The following is a 26,340-nucleotide window of genomic DNA, read 5'->3' on the forward strand; positions in this document are numbered from 1 at the left end:
CAGGGAGACCGGCTTCCCTGGGAATGGCCCCCGAGGTCACACATGCTCTGCCCAGCAACAAACCCCCTCCACCCACAGGCGGCCCACACCAAGTTGCCAGCGCCGTAAAAATTGATCTCACAGAATCGATCTGCCTGCCTTTGCTCGGTGCGGCAGGTTCATAGTCCGGCTGCATTTATTTTAAAAATCTGATAGCAGCGGCCTATTGTGATCATTTAAACACAGACTTCTTTGAGCTTTAGAAATCTCTTCTATAGGACTGCCACGGAGAAGCCAGCTAATCTCAGAGTTGGCTGCTCCCTGCTCCACTGAACTGGAGAAAGCCTGTTCGTGCTAGCCTGAGCCCTCAGTGTGAGGGCTTTCTAAGGACCTTGTAATTTTTCTGGAATTAAACCTCCCACCTCTCCTTACATTCCAGATGTCATTACAGTCGAAAGTCGTTAAGAATTTGCTTCCCTGTGTGGCTGGCTGGGGGGGTGGGGATGGGGTATGTTTATGTGGTGACTTGTTTGCAAGGAAGGATTTTTTTCCCCATTTCCAAAGGGTGAGGACTACATACAGTCTCCTACCTGTATGACAAGATGGTTTAATCATCTGCTCTTCCTTCCCTTCCCCCCAGCAGCTTCCCTGCAGACAGAAGGCAGCCCTGGCTCAGTCGATGGTAAAAATCACTGCCCAGCACCAGCAAACACGGTCCAGGTTTTCAAAACCATGGGGAGAACGTCAGGGACAGGTCAGTAAATTAGTGAGAGCAGCATAAGCTGCTTCTTCCTCTTTTTGAAAGAAAAAAAAAAAGCCCACTGGAATTGTCTGAACTGCAATGCAATCTCTTGCTCATTTAAAAGATCTCATTTTCTAATCATGTGCTTTGAGACATTTAATACTATTTCAATTATGCAGAGGAAATAATATAATTCCTTTATTTGAAAAATGATACTGAACCTCAGAGATCAGTTAAATCTACTGCTGGAATGGGGATTCTTTTTAAACTGTGTTGTTCCCTCTTCAAACAGCTGTGGCTGTACACAGATGGAAAAACATTTGGTCAGAAAGCAGCAAATTAGTGTTTTTCAGGACAGAATTCAGCTCCCGAAGCTCCTGCGTTTCCATTCGTCCAGATCTTATTTCTTCTTTGCGATGACATTTTTGCAGACCCAGTTCATGCCATCCTTGGAGGGAAACGGGCAGAGAAAGGCAGTGTTAGTTGTAAGTAAGGCACCTCACACTCAAGCCCAGGACGGGAGGGAGTAGGGGCCGGGCTCCTCCCTCCCCAGCCACAGGCTACAGGGAGCTTCCTTGCTGCAGGGGCCCACCTGGGTGACCTGGAATAGTGACCTCCTGCGGGGGAGGAGGGAGGCCTCTGAGGGCACAGGAGGGAGATGGGAGGGGATGTGCCCAGTGTCTGAACTTGAGATGGGTCCTCAGGAACTCCCTCTGAAAAAATAAACACATCTGCCTGGATCCAAGGCCTGATTGAGGAGCTATCAGGAAAGATTCCAGCCATTTTTGGCTTTTTCTAAAAGCTGACCTTTGCTGGGGCATTAAATTCAGTAAGAGGCCCTTCTGCTGCCCGGTGTGTTTACAGTGTGGCAGTGTACACTCGGGTTAAATTAAATTTCTTTTTGGAAAAACAAACCAGCTGCAGTGTGTGTTACTAGACACACACTAGGGCAATGTGCATTTATTTCTCTTCGTACAGCTCTGCAGGCAGGCTTAAAAGGGCCTGGCCCGATTCTTGTAGCTTTAAGCGCTAGCAGGCAGAGGGATTGGGGAGAAGGTCCCCTTAAAGGCACAGTGACCTTGAAAGTGTCCTCTCTTAGAAGGTTGGAGAGGAAGAGAGGTAAAAACCACACAATGCCTACAGCCACTTGGCAGGTGGCATGGTTTCTTCTGGATGCCAGGCCTGCCAGAGATGACCTCCTTTTCAACCCCTTTGGAGCCACCCCTGAATGCTCTCCCCTTCCCTAGAGTCTCTCCGACCTTCAGGTGTGTGCAGAGTTCCCTTGGAAGCCCCGAACAAAATCAAAGAAGGATCCTGTAACAAATTCCTCTCCCCTGCATCTGTGACACAGGCTGACTGAGGTCCCAGTCACATCTGCACATCTCAGGGCATGCATGACGTGAAAGGCCCTGCATTTCCTCTGACCATGGACTAGTGGTTGAACCTGAACAGCTGAGCCAGCTTAGAGTAAAAAATATCAGCTGACACCCTTGGCCATTCAGAGCATTAATCCCATAAACAATGCCTCGCTGCAAAACAACCAGCAGGCATCCTATCTCCTGGCCCATCTGACCATAACCTGAATTGGCAGTGATTAAAACTCCGCCACTTGCCACCAGAACACTCGGGCAGGAGGACGAGGGAACATGATGGCCAGTCCGGAGCAGACCTCAGGGCATGTGCTGAGGCTAGTGGACGGCACCTGGCAGCAGTGAGGACGAGGGGGGAGGAGTGCTGAGACGGGAGAAAGGTGGCCTCCAAATACCTCTCCAGTTACAACTGGGTCAGCTACTGACTTGAAAAAGCTGAGGCCAATTTTAAGACCATTTTATGAAAAGGATTAATTTAAAGAGAAGCATGTTTAATTTTGGTAACTAATTGGTTTCCGGGGGAAAAAAATGATCACCTGCCAGGAGACAAAAAAGATTTTACAAATGAAAGCGGGATGAATACGATAACCGGCCTCTCTGCCTTCCACGCTGAACAGCTCAGTGCTGCTGTGGCGCTTCCCATTGCAGGAACCCGGACGGACACCAGCAAAGGTGCGCACCCTGGGCGTTTCTGCTCCGTAGAGACTGGCAGTATTTTATCAAATCAGCTTCTCCAGGAAATCAGGAACAGTGTTCCCACGCTGTATGAATACTGTTTTCCCACCTCGTTTTATGGCTGATTACAGAGGGGGGTTCTTTTATCATATGTAACTAACTGAACATGAATGCAGCCAAAGAGATAGGAAAAATATTTACTCAGCTGCAGGGATCCGAAGCAGAATGTGAAGGGTGAGGGGCAGCTTTCTCCTGGGTATCTGTTAGGGAGGCAGAGGGGATTTAACCGGGGAGCCCTGCTGAGGAGCCCTGTCCTCCAGATGTCTGGGAGGGCCAGCGGTGGCAGAGCTGTTCTAGCCACAGTCCTGCCAACAGAGGGCGCTGGGAGGTCAGCACCCACCAGCCGTCCTGTCGGCCCCTGAGCCTCTGCAGCTGCCTCCAGCAACGTGAAGGTGTGTGAGAAGCACAGGGAGATTTAACAGCGGCCAAGCCCTGTGGCTGCTCTGACCTGAAGTGTTTGGGGGTGGGGCGTTCGACTTTCCCTGTAGTTACCTGGAGGAGAACCTCAGCTGGAGGTGGACTGTCGGGGAGGCAACAGTCAATGGGGATAATAGCTCTCCAATCACATCAGGGACAAGCTATGCCAAGTTGCCAGCGGGAAAAGAAAGATAAGTGTGGTCCAAGATTCCTGAGGGGAGGGTCCATGTCAGGCTAGCTTGAAGTTGTTTCAACAGTAACAGGGTGTCTGACCTACAGTAAACAATTTTATCTTAAAAACATTTTTTTTTATCATCACCTGAGGACATTTTTTCCCCATTGCTTTTAAAGAGAGAGGAAGGGAGAGAGGGAGGAGAGAAGGAAAGAGAGAGAGAAACATCGATTGGTTGCCGTCTCCTACACACCCCGACCGGGAATCAAACCTGCAACCTGGGTAGGTGCCCTGACTGGGAGTGGAACCTGTGACCTTTCGGTCTATGGGATGACATCCAACTGAGTCACACCAGCCAGGACTGTGTCTTTTTAATTAATCCTTGTGACAACCCTGTGAAGTAGGTACTACAGTTTCCACATGAAGACACAGGAACATAGAACAGTGCGTGGCAGAGGTGGGCTGTGAGCCCGAGCATTCTTCGGGGAATGTGGGGAGGTGCTGGAGGGAGGAGCTCTGCGAAGCTCAGAGAAGCAGTTCCAGGAGTTTCTTCCTCAGAACTCCCAGCTGACAACAGGGTCACGAGGCTGGGGTAGCCCCAGGCCGAGCCCCTGCACAGATGGCTGCAGCCCTGAAGGTGCCAGAGGCGGGTTTTGGCCCCTCAGCTCAAGATTCCTGGGCTGCCGGGTGTTTCTGCACGTGGAAGCTGCATGTTTACCTCGCTGCGTGCCCTGGCATATTAACCTTGCACTGAGACTCCCACCTCCAGCGAAAACTCTACATTTAAGAGACCACAGCAAGAGGGGGAGCCTTCTGCTCCTCCCGTCTAAGTGAGTGCTCCACACCATCCTCGCCTCAGTTGGGCAAGGCTGTGTTTCTGTAAAACAGACAGCTGAGAAAAGGTGATCAGTTACTTGAAAGGTGACTGCTCTGCCTCCAAAGAAGGAAGTGAACTCATAGGTTTGTTTAATGGTTGAACCTTTATTTTTAAAAACTGGTCTGACCAAATTTCTGCACGTCTGCTCTTCGTCACGGGGATGGCGATCTTACCATCTGAGCAGCCCCCCCCTTCCTCCCTCCACCCCGCCTCCCCCCACCAACCTTGCTGAGACGGAATTTAAATTGACTGGCTTTAATTAGATAACAGAGACTAAAGAGAGACACTGGACCTCAAACACTGAGCTTTGTCTGGCCTCGTGGGGAGGAAACGAATTTTGCCATGTCATGACATCACCCCTAATATGACCACCGGGAAACACATGAGGCTGTCCCAACCATGGGGGTGGGAACCAACTCATCACAGGTCTCAGTGGTCCAGGGTTAAAGGCACAATGCCCATTTCTGTGGGGAGAGTGGGCTCTGACGGCAGTGCTCCTTTTAGTCTGATCGCTCTATGACGCACCCGTCGCTGCTCACGAGTGGGAAGGAAGCAGTGGCAGCCATGGCTGGGTAGGCCTTGGTTTCAATGCCACGAGGAGGACCACACGTCACAATGGTGATTGTCACATTGGTGATTGTCACATCAGCGATTGCTTTAAGACGGGGAGGAGCTCAGGCCCTTGCTGAGCCACGCAGCCTATACCATTGTGCCACTGGGCCCCCAGGGTCAAGGAGCAGCTGGATGCAGCATACATAAAATATTGCTCGCTATTAATATCTTTTTCTGGTGACAAAGGGCACTGTACCAGAGAGGTAGAAAAATCGCATGTCCTGGAGCTTGCTTTCTTAGTCTATAGAGAGGTTTGAAAATTTAAAAATAAACCTGAGGTCTGACTTGCAGATAAGCAGTTCCATGTACACTTGGAGTCAAAAATAACTGATGCCAGGCCTAGAAAGAAGTGGTAAATGTCATTTTTAAAAATACCGAAGTTCTGTTGGTATATTAAGGGAAAAGTCCCCTACACCAAGGAAAAGGAACAAATACAAGAGGCCGGGCCAGCAAACGTTCAGCGTTCGCCGGCAAGGCACGCTCTGACACCCAGCTCACGTGCCAGGGCTCTGACTGCTAGCGAGCCTACTATCAGCTGGACTATTGCTCCTGTTTAGGGAAGGAAGACAGGGGACATGGGAGAGATGTGAAAGGAAAAGGTGAGCAAGAGGTGGGAGCGTGGAGAGGACTACCCAGGAGAACTTTCTGCTCGTGCAAAGTTACTGGTGTAGGCAAGTCGCTGTTATGACTAAGGCTAGAGACCAAGTTAAAACTGCCGATCTCTGCAATGAGAGGGAATTCTATTACAGTACAATTTTAATTAAATACACACATGCGCACACACGATGTTTTAGAGAGAAAAGGTTTTCAAACATCTGACACTACAACAGCAAAGGACAGCCGTGGTCTGGGGTTCAAATTCGGGTCTGCAGGTGGAAGCAGTGGAAGCCAGACCCTTTGTTCACTATTTGCTAGACACCCCGAGAGAAGACGCGAGAGCCCCAGGGCTGGCTGTTAGACACTGGGAGAGGCCCTGCCAGCCCTGGCCCAGCCCCAAGGGTGCAGAGGGAGGCAGCCTCCGCGGCTGTGAGGCAGGCTGGCTACAGGGTTGCGGGTTCTCCCTCCCAGACATTTTTCAGTTTCTCCTCTTTTTGCCTCCCTCTACTTGACATAACTGGGTCTCTTCCGATTGCTCCTCCGGACTCTGGGCCTCGCAGCTGGCCGGGGTTTCCAAGATTGACGCTCTCCTCCAGCTTCTCGGGCCCTTCACCTATGCTCTGCTCTGGACAGTTTCCCATGAAAACCTGCTTTAATCACATGGTGGGCTGGCCTCTGGGTCACCACCAATCAGGCAAAGAAAGACCAGTGTGAATGCTCCGGAAGCCCTTAAAAGTCAGGTTCCACACCCAGAACAGGGGCTGTTGAACAACATCTGGGACTGCCTATCCTTGTATAGGTGGCACATATTTGCCAGCAGAATAAGAATCTGAAATCCATCCTGGGAGTCACTAACCTCCACAACCTTCCAGCACCGGCTGAAGCTCCTCAGCTACGGAGAAGCGAGGCACCTGCCAGATGGGCCCGGAAGGTGGAGCGCACCACCCGGCGGGTCTGCAGCCGCCGCCCCGCCTCGCTCACCTGGGGGCAGTTTAAGGCGGGTCTCAAACGTTCTGATTGAACGCAGACACACAAACACAATACAAGCAGAGACACTGACCTTGAATACCTAAACCTGTAGCAGAAAACCCAGGTCTTTTTAATTCTTTTAACCTTTGCACGCTTTTTCTTTCAGGATCATTAGAGCCATGGTGGCAGATGTACTTGACCCACTTAATGCCTGGTCATTTTAGCAGCTTTGCCCATCACTGACCAGCTCTCCCGGGGCAGTGGGTGGGGAGGGCAGAGAGGGAGGATGATATAAGAATCTAGGGAATTTTAGTAGTTATTATACAGTATCCATGTCTGAAAGTGATCTTATGGACATTTTTCTAGTGAAGTCTTTCATTTTTAGGAAACACAACTTTAATTAATAAGAATCATTAAAGGCCTGCACTTGAACTAGGCAGCGCAGGAAAACAATTCCTCCTAAGTGACTGACTCTTGTGAAAGTGAGAACCAAGACGCTGGCCGAGTGGGCAAGAGCTTAGGTCGGAGGCGTTACCTGAGGGAGGGACGGTCAGTCAGCGCCTCACAAGGAAGTGTTTCCGTGGAAAACTCTGTGACCTTTCTCCAGTCCCCACAGGTTACCATTAAAGGACAATAGACAGCAGATTCCCTTCTTAATTAACATTTTTATTAAATAACTCATTTCAAATAATGGTTAAATTCTCTAAATTTATATCATTCTATTAACCATTATCTAATCTCATTAACCTTGAAATCCCAGTCTTAACTACCCAATTCTATACACCATGGTACTATCTACTAAACTAATTAAGTGACCTTCAAACTATTTCTCCTCCATATAAAAGCATTCCTTTTTTTTTTTGTGCTCACAGTTCTTTGTTAGATCTCTCTCGACAAAATTTCCGTGAATCCAGTTGTTGAATGTCCTTGATCTAAGAAATTCAACAAAATCAAAGCATACAGAGCTGTCTCACTTGATTTAAACTGACTGAGTTTTAAAGCCCTCTCTGACTCTGTAACTGTCTGACAGCTCGCTGCCTCTTTCTTGGTGTAAAGATCCTGTGACTGAAAGGGAACTCCACTTCTACAGATGTTACGAGCCAAGAACAAGAGCTGGATCCCTGTGACCTCTCCCTGATAGGACGGGGCTGGGTGGGGCTGGGAAGACAAAGACTAGAGCTCCCTCCCACCCTCTGGGTTCTGAGGAAGAGGAGGGAGGAGGAAGAAGAGGAAGAAGAGGACTGATTTGAGGTAACTCTAGTGCCTGCTCCTCAATCCCCAGGCTGGCTGAAGGAACGAGGACCTTACTATTAGTTCCGGCTTTGCTTTTCCTTCCTTTCCACACTCCGGCCAAGTGAAAAGAGACTGCAGAGCTGCCAATTCCCACTTCCTTAGAAGTGGGCACACAAAATGTGTTTATTTTCTTTAGTCCCACCTTTAGAGCCCCCAAACTCAAGACTCTCTCAACTCTCTACATGTGTGCTGTAAACCATGGAGACAGGCAGGGTTCTCTCGCTGAAGTGGTTTGTACAAACCCCAGAAGGCTTCATCCGTGCTATACTAACCTCAGGCCTCAGGAAGGCCATCTTACGCACAATCGAGGGAAATACTGAAGCAAAATTTGATTTTTTTTTAAAAAGTGAGAAGCTAAATAAAATGAGTATTTTATCTATTCAAAAACATCCTGGGTTGTAGTATACTTGTTTGACCAGCCTAAATTAAGCTGAAAAAATGCAGTTAATTTGAAACCTAATAGCTCTATAATCATAAGATTATAATTTTATAGAGGAGACTTAAGAAGAAGGGAACTACTAATGATACTTAGTTCCTTTGTCAAGTGGGATCAGGGGAGAGGAACGAACTTTATAGTTTTGAACTTTATACACTTTTATATGATTAACAAGGAGAATATTATTACTTTTATAACCAGAATTTAGAAGGAAGCAAGAAAAGAAGAAAGGAAACAAATAAGACAACACCTGTCCCCTCCCTGAACCCGGACCTCACAGAGAGGCCTGCAGGGCTCGAGCATCCAGCCTGGGGAGGTGGCCGAGGCAGCCTCTGGCTATGGCGGAGCCCCCACCACACACACCTGCACAGAGAGCATCGGGGGTGCAGGTATTGGGTACTGTCGAGGAGGGGCTGCTTGTCGCGTGCTGACTGGTCTGCTCTCAGGTCTAAGGGCCGAGCACAGAAATAGGCCCTGGTTGTTTGTGTAACAAAAAGAAAAAAAACAAGCAGCAAACAGATGGAACAAGTGAGATAAATCTAGAACGTGACTATTTTTCTTGAAAAAAGCAGTCAGGCAGTGTCAAGAGAAACTGATGTCAAATGTCTTCGGAGAGAGGGAAGGAGAGAGTTGGAAAGGAAATGGAAAGAGGCGGCAGGACAACGGTTCCAATTCAAACGGCAGGCTTGTACCCCAACGCTCCAAGTTCCGAGACAAACGAACTGGTCATGCCATTGCAGACACATGCCATCTGGCAGCGAGGGGAGATGCCACTTCTCCAGATGCTGTTAATGCCCCACAGCAGCCTAGCGCAGTCCTGCCCGACTCGCAGTGCACCGGTGTTGCCTCTCTGGCAGGTGCACCAGGCGTCGGGTGAGGTGCGTGGAGCACGCTGGGGGCTTCGCAGTGACGGAGTAGTCCCAGAGGGCTGCTCCAGGTGTCACCTGGTTTGTGTCTGCTTGGAAGGATGCATCAACGCTGAACCTGTCTATCATTCGTTGAGGACAGAGCCTCCCAGTTGTCTCAGATGCACAACTGTTTTCTGCCCTAAATAATATCAAATGGAGGGGAGCCTGCTCTTCCTTTACATATACATATAGTTCCTCAGTTTAAAATGTGGGGCTCACTGTCAGGAGAAGTCTCCCAGTGAGAAAGCAAACGGAAGCAGAGGAAACAGACACCAACTCTGTGAACAGTGGAGATGGCCGACGGACAAAAGCAAACACTTCTATGGGGTAACTAGTGTGCATAGCTGTTGATGGCTGCTACTCTGGGAGTACATGTATTTAGCATCCACAATGTGAGATACAACCTACAATAATCAGCAAAGAATCCCAGAGTTAGCAGCATCCTCTAAGTCTTCTGTTCCGACCTCTTATCTAACGGGGTAGTGTGTGCTTGTGTGGGGTGGTTTGTCTTTCCTAAAACAGTTGATGATATCATGTTGGTTGCTCAGTGAAAAGAACTAAACTCTTCACGCCCTTCACATCCCGGATTGTTCCTCTGATCATCAAAGGATATCTGTTTCATGTCTCTCCTGCCTGGCTCAGCCCAACCCATGAGACAGACTGCCTTGGTTGGCTGCCACACTGCCACGTGACCAAGCCTCCCGCTCATCTCACCTGAATGCCCTCTCCTGTGAGAGCTGAGCAGGACTGGATCTGCCAGACTCGGTCTCGGATGGTGTGCAGGTTCAGCCCTTCCGCAATTTCTGAGGCGGGGGCTGCTGTGAGCAAATCCTGCTTATTAGCAAAGATGAGCACCGGAACGCAATTTAGCTTTTCTTCCTCCAGTAATTCAGCTAGTTCCTGGATCATTTTGAGAATGGATGGGGAGGAAAGGACAAAAGCTATGACATTTAAACATTCACTTCTAATGAGAAAAAATACAAAACAGTTATGCTGATTTATTAGCAACTTTCAAGAACAGTGGTTCTCAAACCTGAGCCTGCAGAACCCCCTGGCGGAGTGCTGGGCCCACCCCAGAGACACCGACTTCGGGAAGACTGAGCATGGGCCCAGGCATCTGCATTTTTAACTAGTTCCCCTGCAGTAGTTCTGCTACAGGGATTCGCAGAGCACACTTTGAGAAGCACTGTTCAAGGGAGAACACAAGTTGTGGTGAGAAACTTAAAACTTAGTGAAGGTTGTTATCTGCAAATAACTTTCAATGAATATATGTATATACACACATTTTTAAAAATATAAATTGAAAATGACAATTGCTTTAAAGGTTATAATTCTATTTTATCGATCTTTGTCTCCAAAACATGCACATGCATTATACTTCATCAAACCCACATTCTAAAATACCTGTGTTACTCCATCTGGCAAGGTCTCTGATCTGTAGGCTATTGGTTGGGGTCTAAACTGAATGTCGTTGATCCTGTCTGCAGTCAGTATAGGAGAGGGTGTATACTTACCTAAATTCAAGGAGCCACCTCTCCCCATTAAATCCACATTTTGAGTCTACTTAAGACACTTGGGCCGTCAGAGAGAACTGGATGGCTCAAGAGGCAGAAAGTTACCCAACACCCTTCCCCTTCAAGCTCATGTTTAGCATTAGTTCACGGGAGTGATGATCCAGAAATCATCGAGGTGTACGGGGTTTTCTCCCAAGAGTCTGGAGAGTTCTCAAACTAATTTCCAGGAAAAAGGAACATAAACGTGGGGACTGCTACATGTGGAAGGCCACCTGTGGTAGCTCAGGACACAAGCCAAGGACTCTGCCATGAAGTGTAACTGTGCTTCTCCAGAGAGGCCCACTCTACGCCTTCCTTCTTATCAGTGTGCTCAGTCCGAGGTCGATCCCACTGCTTCTCTATGTGCAACTGCGCACACAAGCGGCCCTGTGTAATCGTGTTGACACGGACTCTGCATTTGAAGCCATGTTTGGGTTCAAAGTATACCTATCTCTTGGCTTGGAAACAAGAGCAGCTTAGTCTTGGCTTGTACATTTCCTCCCATCCCTTTGAATTTGTTAAAGTTGCCCCTGGATCAACTAAGCTGACATTGAAAAACATATATAGAAATAATAAGTGAATTGTTCCTCTGGGTCATTCCTACGTGGCTGGGAAGGAACCTGAAGACCTTGGGCATGGTGGTAAGTCCCATTTGCTTATACCTTGTTTGTTCAATTTGATTAAAACTAAAAGGCCCCTGGCTGGCGTAGCTCAGTGGATTGAGCGCGGGCTGGGAACCAAAGTGTCCCAGGTTCGATTCCTAGCCAGGGTACATTCCTGGGTTGCAGGCCATAACCCCCAGCAACCGTACATTGATGTTTCTCTCTCTCTCTCTCTCTCTCTCTCCCCCCTCCCCTTCCCTCTCTCTAAAAAAAAAAACAACAACTAAAAGGCTTACTCCAAAAAACTGTTTAAAGAATTCTGAACTAATTTCTTTTTAGGCAACTGGTAATTCTGCCTGCTTGCCAGAATGACTGTCTTGTTTAATCTGCAAAGACTGAGCAAAAAACAAAAACAAAAAACAAACAAAAAATCCTCTCTCTCTCTCGTACATTTACGAGGCAGATTAATGAATACCCAGTTATTTGTGTAACAGCTCAAAAGAAGAATCATTTACCTGACCCGTCTCTTCAAATCTTTTTCTGTCTGCACTGTCAATGACGTATATCTGCAATGTAGGAGAAGAAGGTTACTTCAATGAGCGGCTGCATGAAAGACACGGCACCTTCTATGGAGGGAGCAGATGATCCTGCCAGCCAATTTCACATGCGCGCAGCACACAGAAATTGAGCCGGTAACTCTTACCTCACCTGTGGATGCAAAATAACCTAATTAATTAATTAATTAATCAATCAATCAATGAACTGGGAAGTGCCCCAATATACCTCCAGCAAAGCTCCAAAATAAAAAGTCAGTTGAGTCGAACAGGATGAAAATAGCTTCATTTACTGGGCATTCACTAAACATTCTTGCAAGATTTACCACATTAATCCTCGTTACAACTCTGTGAGATAGAGCTCATTATTTTCCCATGTTATACATAAATAAACATAAGCTCAAAGAAGTTAAATAACTTGCTCCAGTTACATCAGGTACTGACAAAACTGGGCTTCAAGCCCTGGCTGGCGTAGCTCAGTGGATTGAGCGCGGGCTGCGAACCAAAACATCGCAGGTTCGATTCCCAGTCAGGGCACATGCCTGGGTTGCAGGCCACGGCCCCCAGCAACTGCACATTGATGTTTATCTCTCTCTCTTTCTCCCTCCCTTCCTTCTCTAAAAATAAATAAATAAAATCTTAATATTAAAAAAAAAAACACTGGGATTCAAACAAGTGTACCTCACAGTAAACACCAGAGTCGCTCTTTTTTTTTTTTTTTTTAAGATTTTGTTTATTTATTTTTAGAGAGCATGGAAGGGAGGGAGAAAGAAAGGGAAAGAAACATTGGCCCGCAACCCCGGCATGTGCTCTGACTGGGAATTGAACCTATGACCTTTCTGTTGGCAGGCTGGAGCCCAATCCACTGAGCCAGGGCCAGAGTCGCTCTTAAGCACTCCGCTAATGCTGCATCCCAAGATGTCTGGAATGGACGGTGTTTTGAGACATCTACAAATCCTAGTCTTTGGACATCGTTACTCTGAAAGTGTCATTTGCAGTATTAACCATATGCTGACCTCATGCGCTGAGGCAGGAGACCCAGTGGTCTCTCCCTTCCTACCCTCACAGGCTGTTCGGAGGTTAGGAGCAAGTACTGGAGATAGCAAGGGCATGCACAGTCTTTGCCAGAGTAAGAGAAGTCTAGAGATACATCGTAAATTATAAATCCAAAGCTTTCCCTCCTGTTGCTGAATTTTTTAAATTTTTTATTTTTATTGATTTTAGATAGAGAAAGGGAGAGAGAAACAAACATCAATTTGTTGTTCCACTTATTTATACATTCATTGGTTGCTTCCTGTATCTGCCCTGACCTGGGATAGAACCTGCAACTTGGAGTTTTGAGACCACGCTCTAACCAATGGAGCTATGGGGCCAGGGCTCACTGAATTTTATTTGTTGCACAAACAACATCCTATAACAATAAAGAAACTAGGGGAAGACCAAAAAATAAAGCCACCTATAGTTACAGAACCCAAACATATTAATTTCTTATGAAAGTTCTCTTTTAATTCTTCATATGAAATTTTAAAAGGAAAATCAGATATAATTTTGTAGTAGTTTTAAAAATTAAATGATATATTAAATGTTTTCCCAGTTGCTAATCTTAAAAATTATCAAATTTTCTAACTTCCTTTAAAAAATTTAGAACTGTTCTTAAATTAATGGTACAATGAAAACACTCTTTTTCCACTTATTTATACATTCATGGGTTGATTCTTTTTTTTTGTATTAGTTTAAGTTTATTTTTATTTATTTTTTCAACTTGTTTTTAAAATTTTAATTGTTGTTCAAGTACAGTTTTCTGCCTTTTACCCCCCCCCCAGCCCCCCCCATCTCCCTCCTGTTTCCATCCCCCCCTTGTTCTTGTCCACGTGTCCTTTATACTTGTTCCTGCTCATGGGTTGATTCTTGTACGTGCCCTGACTGGGGATCAAACCTGCAGCCTTGGTGTATTGGGATAATGCTCTAACCAACTGAGCTACCTGGCCAGGGCCTGAAAATGCCCTTTTAAAAGAGCATACAATGAGTCCTCATTTAATGTCATTTATAGATTCTGCAACTTTAAGCGAAACTACAAATAACAAAACCAGTTTTACCACAGACTAATTGACATGAGTTAAGTTCCTACAACATCTCATCAATGTTACAATCAAACAATGTAAACAAAATGACATTATTCGAGGACCTGCTGTATTCATTTAAAAACAACAAAAAGCAATCAACTCTCACTTTACATGCCTTAAATGACATAAACTGATATACTATAATGCACATAGACATTTCCGTATGCAGGTCAAATTTTGTGCTACTTGAAAACTTGTTTTCTTTTGAAAGAAAACAATTAAAATTCCTTTGCTTAATGCACTTTCATTTAGAATCAATCACCAGTGCTAAATATACCAGGAACCAAGTTTAGCCTTTCCTCTGAAGAATATCCTGTTTCTACCTGTGTCTTCCATGGAGAATCATAAAGGAAGAAGGATGGATGTGTTTGGTCTCAGTATTTTACTCTTTTGCAGCCTTATTACTATTGTTGTTAATGTTACTCTGGACCCAATGTCAGTAAATGCATTAATGGGCTCTGCACAGCACAGAGACCCAAAATTCCACTGTTTTCCCCCAGTGAGGCTCACATTTTTCAAGTAGGAGAAATGGTGTAAACACAGATACAGAAAGAAGAAATGTAATGGGAAAGTGACCCTCAATATAAAAGACCTAATGGGAATTATCTGAGCGTCCACAGTGGATTAGGATTATCTGCAGGCAGCAATCGACCAAAATGTGTGGGAGGGAAGAGGGTCAGGTGATCACGGGAGGGTGTTTGGGCTCAGAGGGCTTCCCGGAGGCAGCATGCAGGTCCCTGGGTAAGAAAGGAATTACAAAGCAGGAAAAAATGTGCTTGCGAGCAAAGGCCATGAGTAGCTAGTTCAGGGTGGAAAAGAAGAGGCTGAGACAAGGCTGAAAACACAGACACACCGTTAAGAAACTGGTATTTGATGTGACAGAAAACAGTTGGGAGAGGACAATACAGAACGGGAAGGTTTTAATGATGAGAGAGATGATACCAGAGAATCCAGTGGCTGAAGATCAATGAAAAGAAAGTTTTAACTTTATTTGTAATTACTTGCCACATTACTTGCTAATTACTGCTCAGACATAAAATTTCATGGGAATACTTCCATTAAAATATTCAAAAGGAAGGTTTTCCTAAACTATATTCTTCCTATCATTTAGCATATTTTTTTATAAAATTGGACAATTACTACACAATAATTCCAGGAAGAAGCCTATGAAATAACTGCCCCACAGATCTGGGGCTGAACGAAAGAGCGGTGAGCACCAGGTCGTCTGCTGACACACCAGGGAGCGCTTCTGCAGTGACGTGAACTTCTCTGGGTGCCCCCCCCCCACCCCCCACCAACCCAGGCTGCCCAGTATCTGTTTAATTCTGGTCAACAGATAAAGATAAGGATAGCCTCGTCTTTTTTTTTTTTAAATAATATAGCTGTTAATCTAATCATACATTTTTTAAATCCAGAACTAAATAAATAATCAATAAAAAATACTCAAAGTATCAGATGAAGTAAAACACTTATAGTACTTCTGACTGATCTCAAAACATTATGGACCTTCAAAAAATCAAGATTCATAAATGAATAACCAATAAAAACAGTCAGAAAGTGTGAGATAAAGTGAAATATCTATAGTGCTTCTGACTGACTTTAAAACATTATGGACCTTCAACGATCAAGTTTCATAAACTTATTCTAAAATAAAGTTATTCATGGTACTGGGAATGATACTTTAAGCAAAGCCAATCCATGCCTTCCTTGGCAATTGCTTTGAAATCGTTCTTCGGTTGAGGGGGGAAGACCAAGAGTAAAAGGGTTTTTTCTCTGATGCAAGTTCAGCCTGCTCGGGATTACCCGATTTCCCAGGGACTGTCTGTGCGGCGCAGGAAGGGAGGGCTCTTTGTTTCTCCTGCTGCTAGTCCTCCTCCCTCCTGCTGCCACCTTTTGGCCATTTTATTGCTCCCATGTATTTCTCCACCAGAGGGACAGGCAGAGACAAGAGATGACACTAAAATGCGTGGCTTTTTAAACAAATGTTGCGGTGAAAGTCTAAAGGGAGGTTGAAACTAACACACGAGGTTTCTGGACAACATGTGGTTTTCAATTACTCGGGCCCAGTAGCCTGGCCCCTCCAGGGCGAGGGACACTGCGGAAAGGCTGCAGGGAACAGCTGCCTGCGAGCTCACTTGGTATCTTGCACTTTGAGTGTGGGAATGATGACAAAGTTACTTTGTTTAAATTATGTTGCATTTAAACACAAAACTGGTAATAATAATGTTTGTGGGGCTTAGTGATCATATGAATATACCTTGAAAAAAATGATGTATTTTTATCAAAAGCCTGTTATTTCCTGGCCTAAAAGATGGAAGAGACCCTGTCCCCTCCTCTCTACCATCCCTCAGGTCTTAGTTCTCAGTCACTTCCCCCAGGTGTCCTTGGGGTCATCTTCCCTGGGAATAACGTGGGCACTTTTAGCAGCTGCCCTGACTCTTTCAAACTCCTAGAGAGCTGTTTAATGCTCTACAGAAATCTTCTCCTGTAAAGGGTCAGGTAGTAAATATTTTTGGTTTTGTGGCTCACACAGGCTCTTTCACAACCATTGAAACTTTGCTGTCGCAATGTGAAAGCAACCATAAAATACAGGGTGGACAAAATATGTAAGAAAAATTTAATTTTTTTTTAAAAAGCAAGCTACCATTTGAAAAAAAAAACTGGGATGGGCAAAAGTAGGTTTACAGTTGTGAGTATGTAAAATTGAGTTTATACTTGTATCATTATTTATTAATTACTACATTACTTATTTGCATTGCCACTGTAAACCTACTTTTGTCCACCCTTGTACGTAAACAAGTGGATGTGGCTTCTTACGACAGAACTTTATTTATGGACACTGAAATGTGAGTTTCATTTCATGTTCATGTGATGAAATCTTATTCTTCTTTTGATTGTTTTCAACCATTTAAAAATATAAAAACCACTACTGGCTCACAAGCTATAGAATAACAGAAGGCAGGCTGGATCAGTTTAGAGCTGCATCACCGCTCCACAGTGAGAATTTACTGCACCCAGAGATAACTGACAAGCGTTCACCAGGCAACTGCATGTGTGAAGCCTCAGGACTGCTGTGGAGGTGGTGCAATAGGTCTTTACAGCCGACAGTGGAAAACGATTACACAAACAGACCAGTATGACCCACCAATCCTGCCACTCCAAGGCGCTATAAAACTGGAAAACTGGCCTAGAGGCACCGGGCCTTAGAATCTAACCCTGGGGGCTCTGCTGCTCCCCAAGATTTGCTTAACCTCAAACCACACTGGAAAGTCATGGACTATTGACACTGAATCCAAAACACTGTCTGGTACCAGGCAGCATAATGTAGCTGGTAGAAGCTCCTGCAGGGTTGTTCTAGGGATCTTTGCCGGATTGCTCGCCAGTTCCTGGGCACTCTACGCAGGAGAGTGGCGCCCAGGGCCGAATGACAACAGCCTTGCAGTCTAGCCTGGAGATGTTGGAGCTTATGATTTAAAATTACTGTGACCTGTAGACCAGAGACTTTCTGAGACCTCCTTATGGAGCCTTGGAGTCATTTACGTCCTTATAAACTGCTCTTATTTGAGTATTTTTTAAAAAAGATTTTATTTACTTATTTTCAGAGAGAGGGAAGGGAGGGAGAAAGAGAGGGAGAGGAACATCAGTGTGTGGTTGCCTCTCACACGCCCCCTACTGGGGACCTGGCCTGAAATCTAGGCCTGTGCCCTGACTGGGAACTGACCCTTTGGTTTGTAGGCCAGTGCTCAGTCCACTGAGCCACACCAGCCAGGGCTGAGTATTTCTTTTCAAGTACTTTAATCTGCAAGATGAACAGAGAGAACTGGTATTTCTCTCAACCACCTGCTTTTTCTTGCCTCTTGACTCAAAAAGCAAAAGAGGATTTAAAGCTCCATTCCCAAGTTTACTGAGATATAACTGGCAATAGCACTGTATAAGGCATAAACATAATGATTTGATTTGGTGTGGATTTGCTTAAAATACTACTTTAAAAAAGTGGTGGTCGGGGAGATGAAACAAAAGATTGCCAAAACTGAAAATAAGGAAGCTGGTGATGGCTAGGCTTCCATTATACTATTTTCTTGACCTTTACTTAACTTTGAAAACTTCTAAAATTAAAGAATTATATTTCAAGGAGACAAATTATTTGAGATTACAGAAGTTCTTCCTATCTTAAAGGGACTTTTTTTTCTTTTCTGTTCTCCTAGAAGGTATATAATATGTTTTGGAAGGATCACTGGTTGAACAGATGGATAAACGGATAGAATCGTGTGTCTCATCTTTTTCTTCCATCTTTAATCCGGCACCAGAAATACAGTGGAACGTAGCTTCGCCGAGAGCCAGGAACACGATGAGCCCGTGTGCCGCCCATGGCGGGACCTCGAATGCCTTTGCTGATCGCACACTTTCACACTTTGGCACTAGTCTCCATTTAAGGGCCACGGCGAGTAGATGAATGCCCTACTCATAACCCCAGCAGTGACGGAGATGCTCTACCCATTTTCCTGTTCATTTTTTTTAGATTTTATTTATTTATTTTTAGAGAGACAGGAAGTGGGGGAGAAAGAGAGGGAGAGAAACATCAATGTGCGAGAGAGACTTCAGTTGGTTGCCGCTCACACACCCCCAATTGGGGGCCTGGCCCACAACCCAGGCATGTGCCCTGACAGGGAATTGAACTGACGACCTTCTGGGTTGCAGGCCACAGCTGAATCCACTGAGCCATACACCAGCCGGGGCTGCTCTACTCATTTTTTAAAATGGAATTTGTTTTTATGTTTTTAAAGATTTTATTTATTTTCTGAGAGAGAGGAAGGAGAAAGAGAGGGAGAGAAACACTGATTGGTTGTCCCTGACTAGGAATTGAACAGGCAACCCTTTGGTTCGAGGGCTGGCACTCGGTCCACTGAGCCACACCAGCTGGGGCTGCTCTACTCATTTTATAGAAGGAATTAACAATCCCCAGACTTGGACATGATGATGCACAATCACAGAACCTCAGAGTTGGAAAGGAATTTAAAAGTTATAGAACTCCACATCCTACCTAATGTCAGAATCCATCTATAACAATTATCCATTTCATCTGTTTGGTGCTTTTCTCAGCACTTTGCTTTTTTGACAAAGAATGCTCACATTCCAGTGGGGGAGAAGGCAATAAATAAACATATGTTTGAGATGACAGGTACTAATAAATCTGGTAGAGGGAGAAAAAGAGCAGAGACAAACCGCAGTGCCAGAGGGTCACAATTTTAAATATAGTAATCATGGGAGGGGGTCACAATTTTAAATATAGTAATCAGAGAAGGTCTCCTGGTGAGGTGACACTTGAGCAAAAACTTGGAGGAGGTGAAGGAATAGGCATGAGGATGTCTAAGGAAACAGAATTCTAGCATGGGAAGGGCTACGACAAAGGCCCCCAGGTGGGAGCATGCTAGAGTTCTGGGGACTCAGCAAGGAAGCCAGTGTGGCTGGTGTTGAGTTGGGAAGGGGAAGATGAGTCAGACGGATAGGAAAAGCCAGAAGGTAGGGGGCCTTGGAGGCCTCTGGAAGAGCCTTGGCTTTCACTCCGAGATGGAAAAGCATATGCCTGAACAGGGTCATGACAGCTACAGTATTGAGAAGTGTCTTCCAGGGGCGAGGTGACAGTAAGGAGACCAGTTAGGGTGCCACCGCAACGATCAGTGCACAGGAGCAGTGCAGGTGGGAAGAAGCCGGCTGCTGACAATACTCTGAAGGTAGGACTGACAGGCTTGACTGGTGGATCCCATGAAGGGAAGGAGAGGAAAAGGAGCCAAGAAGACTGCAGTGCTTTCGGGTGACGAGACCTGTCATTTACTGAGAAGACCGTAGGAGGAGAGGTTTCGGGCAGGGGTGGATGAAGACACAAATTTGGTTTTGGACATGTTGAGGGTGAAGGGACTTATCAGCCACTGAAGCGGAGATGTCAAATAGGCAACTGGCTACATGAGACTGAGTTCCAGGCTGGAGCTAACATTTTGGGATCTACCACCATGCAGGAGGTCATTAACACCTGGAACTGGAGGTGGTCACCTAATCAGCGATGTGGGGGAGAAAGGCACAGGCCTGAACCGTGAGGGTGCTCCGGCCAACCTGTGGATGTTAGGAGATGAGGAAAACTACAGCAATGGAGACGGAGGAGGAGGAGCCAGTGAGATGGGAGGAAAACCGAGACAATGGAATTCTTGAAGCCGAGGAAAGACAATGCTTCAAGGACGGCATCCCAACTTTGCTAAATGTGCTGACAGGTCAAGTAAGATGAGCACTGAGCACTGAACGTGGGACTTGGCAACGTGGAACTCCTCGGGAGCCAGCATGGAGGGTTCTGTGAGGCCGGGAGGGGAGGAAGGGAAGACGGAAAGTACAGAAAACTCCCCTAAGGAGTTCTGTTGTAAAGAGAGGCTGAGGAACGGGACGGTATCTAGAGGGGAGTACAGTGCTGGGACAAGTTTTTGTTTTTTAAACAAGAGAAACTACAGGATAGGGGCACGCGCTGATAGGAACGATGCAGCGGAAAGAGATGCAGTGGGAAGAGGCATGTAGGCAGCAGCAGCAGGCTGAAGTTATTTGAGAGGCAGGATGATCCCTGCAGGTAAGGAAGACACAGGTGTGGCTGACAGTGCAGTTTACCGTCTATGGTCACAACTGAAATAAATGCAAACTTCCAGCTCAAAGTCAGTGAAAATAATAATGCAATTTTTTTCCTATCCAAGTTCCTGAGAGCCCCTAGTTTTAGGGTGTGAGCAGGAGAGCAAGGGGCTAAGACAGGGTGAATGACAAGATCACTGGAGAAACAAGGACGAGAGGCTGAGGTACTGGAGAAATCATGCATCTGGACAGTGAAATCTCTAAGGATTCTGAAACAGTAGCCCTGGAGAACGTGACAGGGAGCTGGGAGCTAATGTTCCAGCGTCTGCCTGAACAAAGGCCACCTCTGCCAGGGAATCCCCAACGCGTGAGGCAGCAACTCCTAACTCTGGACAGTTACAATTATAGGGAACTTCTTCCTTATTCTGAGTTCATCTCTACCACCTAATACTCACCAAACTGCTCCTTGCCTACTGCTTTAGAAATATTTATACTGCAGCTAATCTCTCTGACTTAAAACAGTTCTCAAAGCAACTGAAGACAGTTACAAGTGTTTCCTCGTCCAGGAAGGACATCGTCAGGTCTTTCAAGCATTCCTTATGTGTCGCTGTTTCCAGGGCTCACTCTACTTCCATTGCTCAGGGTGGGATACATTTGATTTGTTAAAATGACAAAGTTAGTGGCACAATCTTTTGACTTCCCTTCTGTTGTTCAAATCACTACAGTAATCAATAAATACTTTATTTGCTGTGGCGGGTGTGGGCACAGCATTGTTACTGAGCAACAGCAAAACATTATACAAGTTATAGTATAGTAAACAAAGAGGTTTCTCCCTCATGGTCTGGAGCCTTCCGCTAGCCCTAAATTTATGGTGATTAATGTTATGGCAATGGGATTACTGACAAGAAGGCGCATTACAGTGTTCATGTTCCTAACGTGGCAGAAAAGACTGCGAATTAATGCATCAAAAGGAGTACTTACGAGAATATCAGTGTTTTCAAAATAATTCCTCCAGTATGGTCTGATTTTCCTCTGCCCGCCAATGTCCCATACGTTCAGTTTAAAACCTTGTGATTGCACACTCTTGATGTTAAAACCCTGCAACAGAGAAAGGCAAAAACACCAAGTTTTACTAAGCTTCAGGATCATAATTTTGATGTAGTTATATTTGACAGCTATGTTATTTACGAATTCTGAGGTGCTCTGCCAGATGTGACACCGGTAATACTGAAAACAGTTTGCTATGATAGGGAAGAAAGAGCTGTGTTTACACGTGCATATTTCATTCAGGTGGTGGAGTCAGGGTTATAATATCATGGCTACCATGATGTGCTTTCCATAATGAGTACACACACACACACACACACACACACACACACACGCCTGCTGAGGACAACTTGGTGCGAGAATAGTTCTGGTAGCACAGACCACACCCCGGATGAGTCCTCAGGATGGAGAAATTTAACACGACACTACATGTAACTGACAAAACAACCAAAGCTGGATCTGAAGCCTCAACAGAACAGACCAAAGGCAAAAGCTACAATCTGGAAGACTGGATTCTTTAGGAGTGGTTCACAATTAATACAGGAATGTCCTCACGTGGATTACTCAGGAAATGGAAGGCGCTGATTTCAGGACACTGTGAGGGAGGCTGGGGAATGACTGGATTAGGGACCCGTGAGGAAGGCGGGGCCGCTGGAACGTGTTCGAACTCTGAAGTGGAGCCCTCAATTACAGGCAGTGACGAAAACAAACAAACAAACAAGCAAGCAGCCGTTGGCAGCTGTTCTTTAGTTGGTATCTCTGATGAACCTGAAAGGAGAGTACTCATTTTCAGGACCATCGCTCGAGGTGGAACCCTGTGGAAGGTGAGCAGATCAGAGGCAGGCAGAGCTGGGAGCTGGGAGTTAGTGAGCAGAGAAACAAATTAACAAGAACGCTGGGGTTCCGAGAGAAGGCATTTCATGAGCAAGAATAAAAAAAATATTCCTGCAAAAATGATAATAGTGAAATCAGGATTTGAAAAACCCAATCCACAGTGTGCTCCCACAATGTGCTCCCACAGTGGCCCATTTCCCCCAGAATAACTGGAGGTGAGTGCGTTGGGGGTGCCTCCAGGAGCACGGCTTCCTCCGGTGGCTCGCCAACACTGCTGCCCAGCACAGACGGGCGAGGACCGGTGCCGCGGCACAGGAACACTGCCGCCCGACTTCCCCTGAGGATACATAAACAGTCCCTGGAGAGTGACTGCGGGCGATGCTGACCGCAATGCCTCTAAAGCGCAATGACTAAATAAATTAGAGGTTTAAGAGTTGTAAAGGGAAGTGACTTAGGCTTTATTGTAAAAGACTACTTCATTCTGACTCATTGGCAGAATCACTTTTGTGAGCTTAAAAATTCTATACATAACTACAATAGTAATTGTCAAGACTGGTAACATCAAATCCTTCTGAAATGAAGCAGGGAATAAATAAGAGTTAATCCTGGAATTCAACCATATGTACCAATTGCCTTCAAGTTCTACTAAGTCATCAGACCCAATCTACTAAGAAATACTCTAAGGAAATAATGAGTAGATACAAACATTTAGAGAGATATATTGCATTAGTATTTATAACAACATATAAAGATGTTCAACATAAACAGCATATTTACCATAAGCCTTTTTAATTTATTTTAAATATGCCCATCATATATATGCACAGAAAAAAGTGAATGGGTATATAACTAAATGTTAATAGTGGTTATGTATGAGTGGACATTATAGGTGATTTTCAGTTTCTCAATTTTACTTTTTAAAGATTTCTAAATTTACTATAATGAGCATCTATTACTTTTTCTAATATACAAACAAAAACACACTAAAAGTTTGTTTTTAAAAAATAAATATGAAGTCTTGACATAGTACTGGGTGGGGCAAAAGTAGGTTTACAGTTGTGAGTACACAAAAGTTTATTCTTGTACTATTGTCCACAAGAACAACTGTAAACCACCTACTTCTGCTCTACCCGGTACTGTAAGAACCACCTACAACACATCAAACAAAGCTAGGAAGCTAGAATTGGAACTCTGGGTCCATAACTTTGAGTTCATTTCCATGTTTGCAGCATGGAAGTCCTATTTTAGTGGTGTTCTGGAGATGCACAAATCACCCCCCCCCCCAAAAAAAAAAAGAGTTAGCCCTTCTTTTTCTGGCAGAAACCCTCACACACTTATCTGAGTTTCGGCCCTTCTGGGCTAGCCTACTGTAACACGCTCCTCCTTAGGCTACACATTAGATTCGTTCAGAAGTTGTAAAATTGCTCACTTTTCTGCAAAGGTTATTGGGTCAGTAAGACTTGTAGGCCACGAAGTACACACACCAGCACAGCCACTGAAACCCCACCGAAGCTCTTATCACACCGTGGCCACAGAAAATGCTAAGTAACCCTGGGTTTGCTAAAACCTCTACTGGTCAAACACTTTCAAGTGACTAAGCCCAACAGGGCTCTCCCTCCTTAGGAAACCCAAAGGCCTGGCGGAAGGTCGAGCTTTCTCAGAATTTCCCACAGGAAAGGAGGTCTAAAGGAACAGACTAGAGTTCTTCCCACTGGGACCTGTCTTTCAACTTCCAGACAGCGAGCAACACCAGCACCACCACTGCCTTACCCTTGTGTTGTCTTGCTTAGCCTTAGGAAAGAGGAGCGTTGATGAAGCTGGATTAAAAATATAGGTAATTGTTTTTTTATTTAAAAAATTGATATATATATTTGTTATTGATATATATATATATTGATATATATATATATTTGTATTTATTAAGTCTGAAAAATATACACTAAAATATTAACAGTGGCTTTTCTCACAGTACTCTTTGGTTTTCTCCTTTATACTTTCTCTGAGTTTTCTACATGAAATAATTTCATAATCAGAGAAGATAAAGCTATTTTTAAAAAAGATTTTATTTATTTATTCTTAGAGAAAGGGGAATGGAGGGACAAAGAGAGGGAGAGAAAAACCCATCAGCTGCCTCTCACACACGTCCCAACGGGGGACGTGGCCCTCAACACAGGCATGTGCCCTGACAGGGAATCAAACCAGCGACCCTGCACTTTGCAGGGTGATGCCCAACCCACTGGGCCACACCAGTCAGGGTGATAAAGCTATTTTTAAAAAGGAACCACGTAGGCCCTGGTGGGGTAGCTCAGTTGGTTAGAGCGTGGTCCCCACACACCAATGGCGCGGGTAGGATCCCGGCTCAGGGCCCACACAAGAATCAACCAATGAATGTAAAAATAAGTGGAACAACAATCGATGTTTCTCTCTCTAAAATCAATCAATTAATAACAAAATTTAAAACAGCAATTACTTAGATCAGAGGGAACTGCTTGTCTTGACATAGGTATTCATACATATTTATTTAAATTATTTATTTTAAAAGTTATAAAGTATACATAAAATAAAATTTACTATTTTAACCACACAGTTCAGTGGCGGTAAGCACAGTCACGCTGTAGCGCAGCCATCACCGTCCTCCACAGAACTTTTCCATCTCGCAACACTGACGCCAAGCCCACTAAACGGTAACTACCCCCACCGTCTCTGTCTGTATGTACTCAACTAGTCTAAGTATCTCATATGACTGGAATCTCTTGAAATGTTTAATGAATCTTAAGATTGCTTTTAAACAGTACAGACTTTTCTCAGTAACAAAACTTAGACGTGGACAAAACCGTATTTCTCATTTTGTGTTTCGTGTTGCTGTTATCATTCCCACATGTCCCACAAGCACCTGGGGCCGAGGCAGTGCTCACCTGTGTCGGCGTGATGTGGCTGATGTCTTCAGATGCAAGCTGCTTCAGAAGGGTGGTCTTGCCAGCATTGTCCAAGCCCAGGAGAAGGAGTCTCACCTCCTGGTCTGGTGCGCTTTTCAATTTACGCAGAATTGAGAGTAAGCCCTTGAACAACCACAAGAAAGATTACTTTGGGGGCACTAACGTTGATTATTATTGAATATCAGTCTCTTCTCCTTGAAAAAATTCTTGGTTGAGCACAATTGTTATTATTTTCTACTTTAACGCCACTTATTTCAGTTGCTTCCCCCTTCTAAGTTTTGGCAGAAGTAGGTTAATAAATTCAGCAACTTAATAAATAGCACGGCTTACTCCTGCTCCTCCTATTAATCCAGTTTACTAGTCACCCCAGGCCCCTGGGAGTATAAGCCACTATCTAATTCGTGTTTCCAAAGCCCTTCTTATAAATTTAGACTACAGCACTCATCGTATCTGGCTATAAGTAATTGACTTCAGTATTCTCCTCCTTTACTAGCGTGAAATTTCTGGCGGGTAAACACTATACCTTCTGTTTCCCACATACCTGGCACTTGTTTGATAGATACTAGATAATAGTATCCACCCAAGTAAATGTAAGATATAAAGGTGCTATACAAAGAAATACAAAAAAGTTGTATGAAATTATATCTAGGCTTTGTTCAAGTTTAAAACCATCATTCAGTCAGCCCTGACCAGGTAGCTCAGCTTAGTTGGTTAGAGCATCATGCTGATGCACCAAGGCTGCGAGTTCGATCTCCGGTCAGGGCACATACAAGAATCGACCAGTAGTGTGCATAAATAAGTGGAACAACAAATCTGTGTTTCTCCTTCTCTCTCCCTCTAAATAAATCAATAAATAAAATTTTGAGAAAAAAAAAAACAACTGAGACTTCATCATTCAAAGTACTCTACCATTGTCTGGATTTCATTGGACCCTTAGAGTACAGGTGCACAGTAGGTACGATCTGTTTTTCAGAATTTGAC

The 26,340-nt window shown here is 44.9% G+C and overlaps 1 protein-coding gene and 1 long non-coding RNA gene across 3 annotated transcripts in view; one reads left to right on the plus strand and one right to left on the minus strand.

Moving 5' to 3' along the window:
- Positions 1-895: 895 nt before the first annotated feature.
- Positions 896-26,340, minus strand: part of ARL3 (ADP ribosylation factor like GTPase 3) — a 31,468-nt gene continuing 6,023 nt past the window's right edge. Inside the window, exons 2-6 of the mRNA XM_045853811.1 lie at positions 25,339-25,482; positions 21,524-21,640; positions 11,778-11,828; positions 9,822-10,007; positions 896-1,169 (exon numbers count right to left, since the gene is read on the minus strand). Of these exons, the coding sequence (XP_045709767.1) occupies positions 1,122-1,169; positions 9,822-10,007; positions 11,778-11,828; positions 21,524-21,640; positions 25,339-25,482 (546 nt within the window). The 3' untranslated portion in view covers positions 896-1,121. The remainder of the gene's footprint in view (positions 1,170-9,821; positions 10,008-11,777; positions 11,829-21,523; positions 21,641-25,338; positions 25,483-26,340) is intronic.
- LOC123828709 lies at positions 10,928-25,107 on the plus strand. Of its 2 annotated transcripts, none has more exons than XR_006787503.1 (3): positions 10,928-11,301; positions 11,840-11,954; positions 25,011-25,107. It is a non-coding gene; the product is annotated as an uncharacterized LOC123828709 (long non-coding RNA). The 2 variants fall into 2 exon arrangements; XR_006787502.1 differs by lacking the exon at positions 25,011-25,107 and adding an exon at positions 12,666-12,730.

The sequence above is a fragment of the Phyllostomus hastatus genome, unplaced genomic scaffold (genome assembly GCF_019186645.2).
Source record: "Phyllostomus hastatus isolate PE091 unplaced genomic scaffold, TTU_PhHast_1.1 phas_scaffold_1066, whole genome shotgun sequence".
NCBI lineage: Eukaryota > Metazoa > Chordata > Mammalia > Chiroptera > Phyllostomidae > Phyllostomus > Phyllostomus hastatus.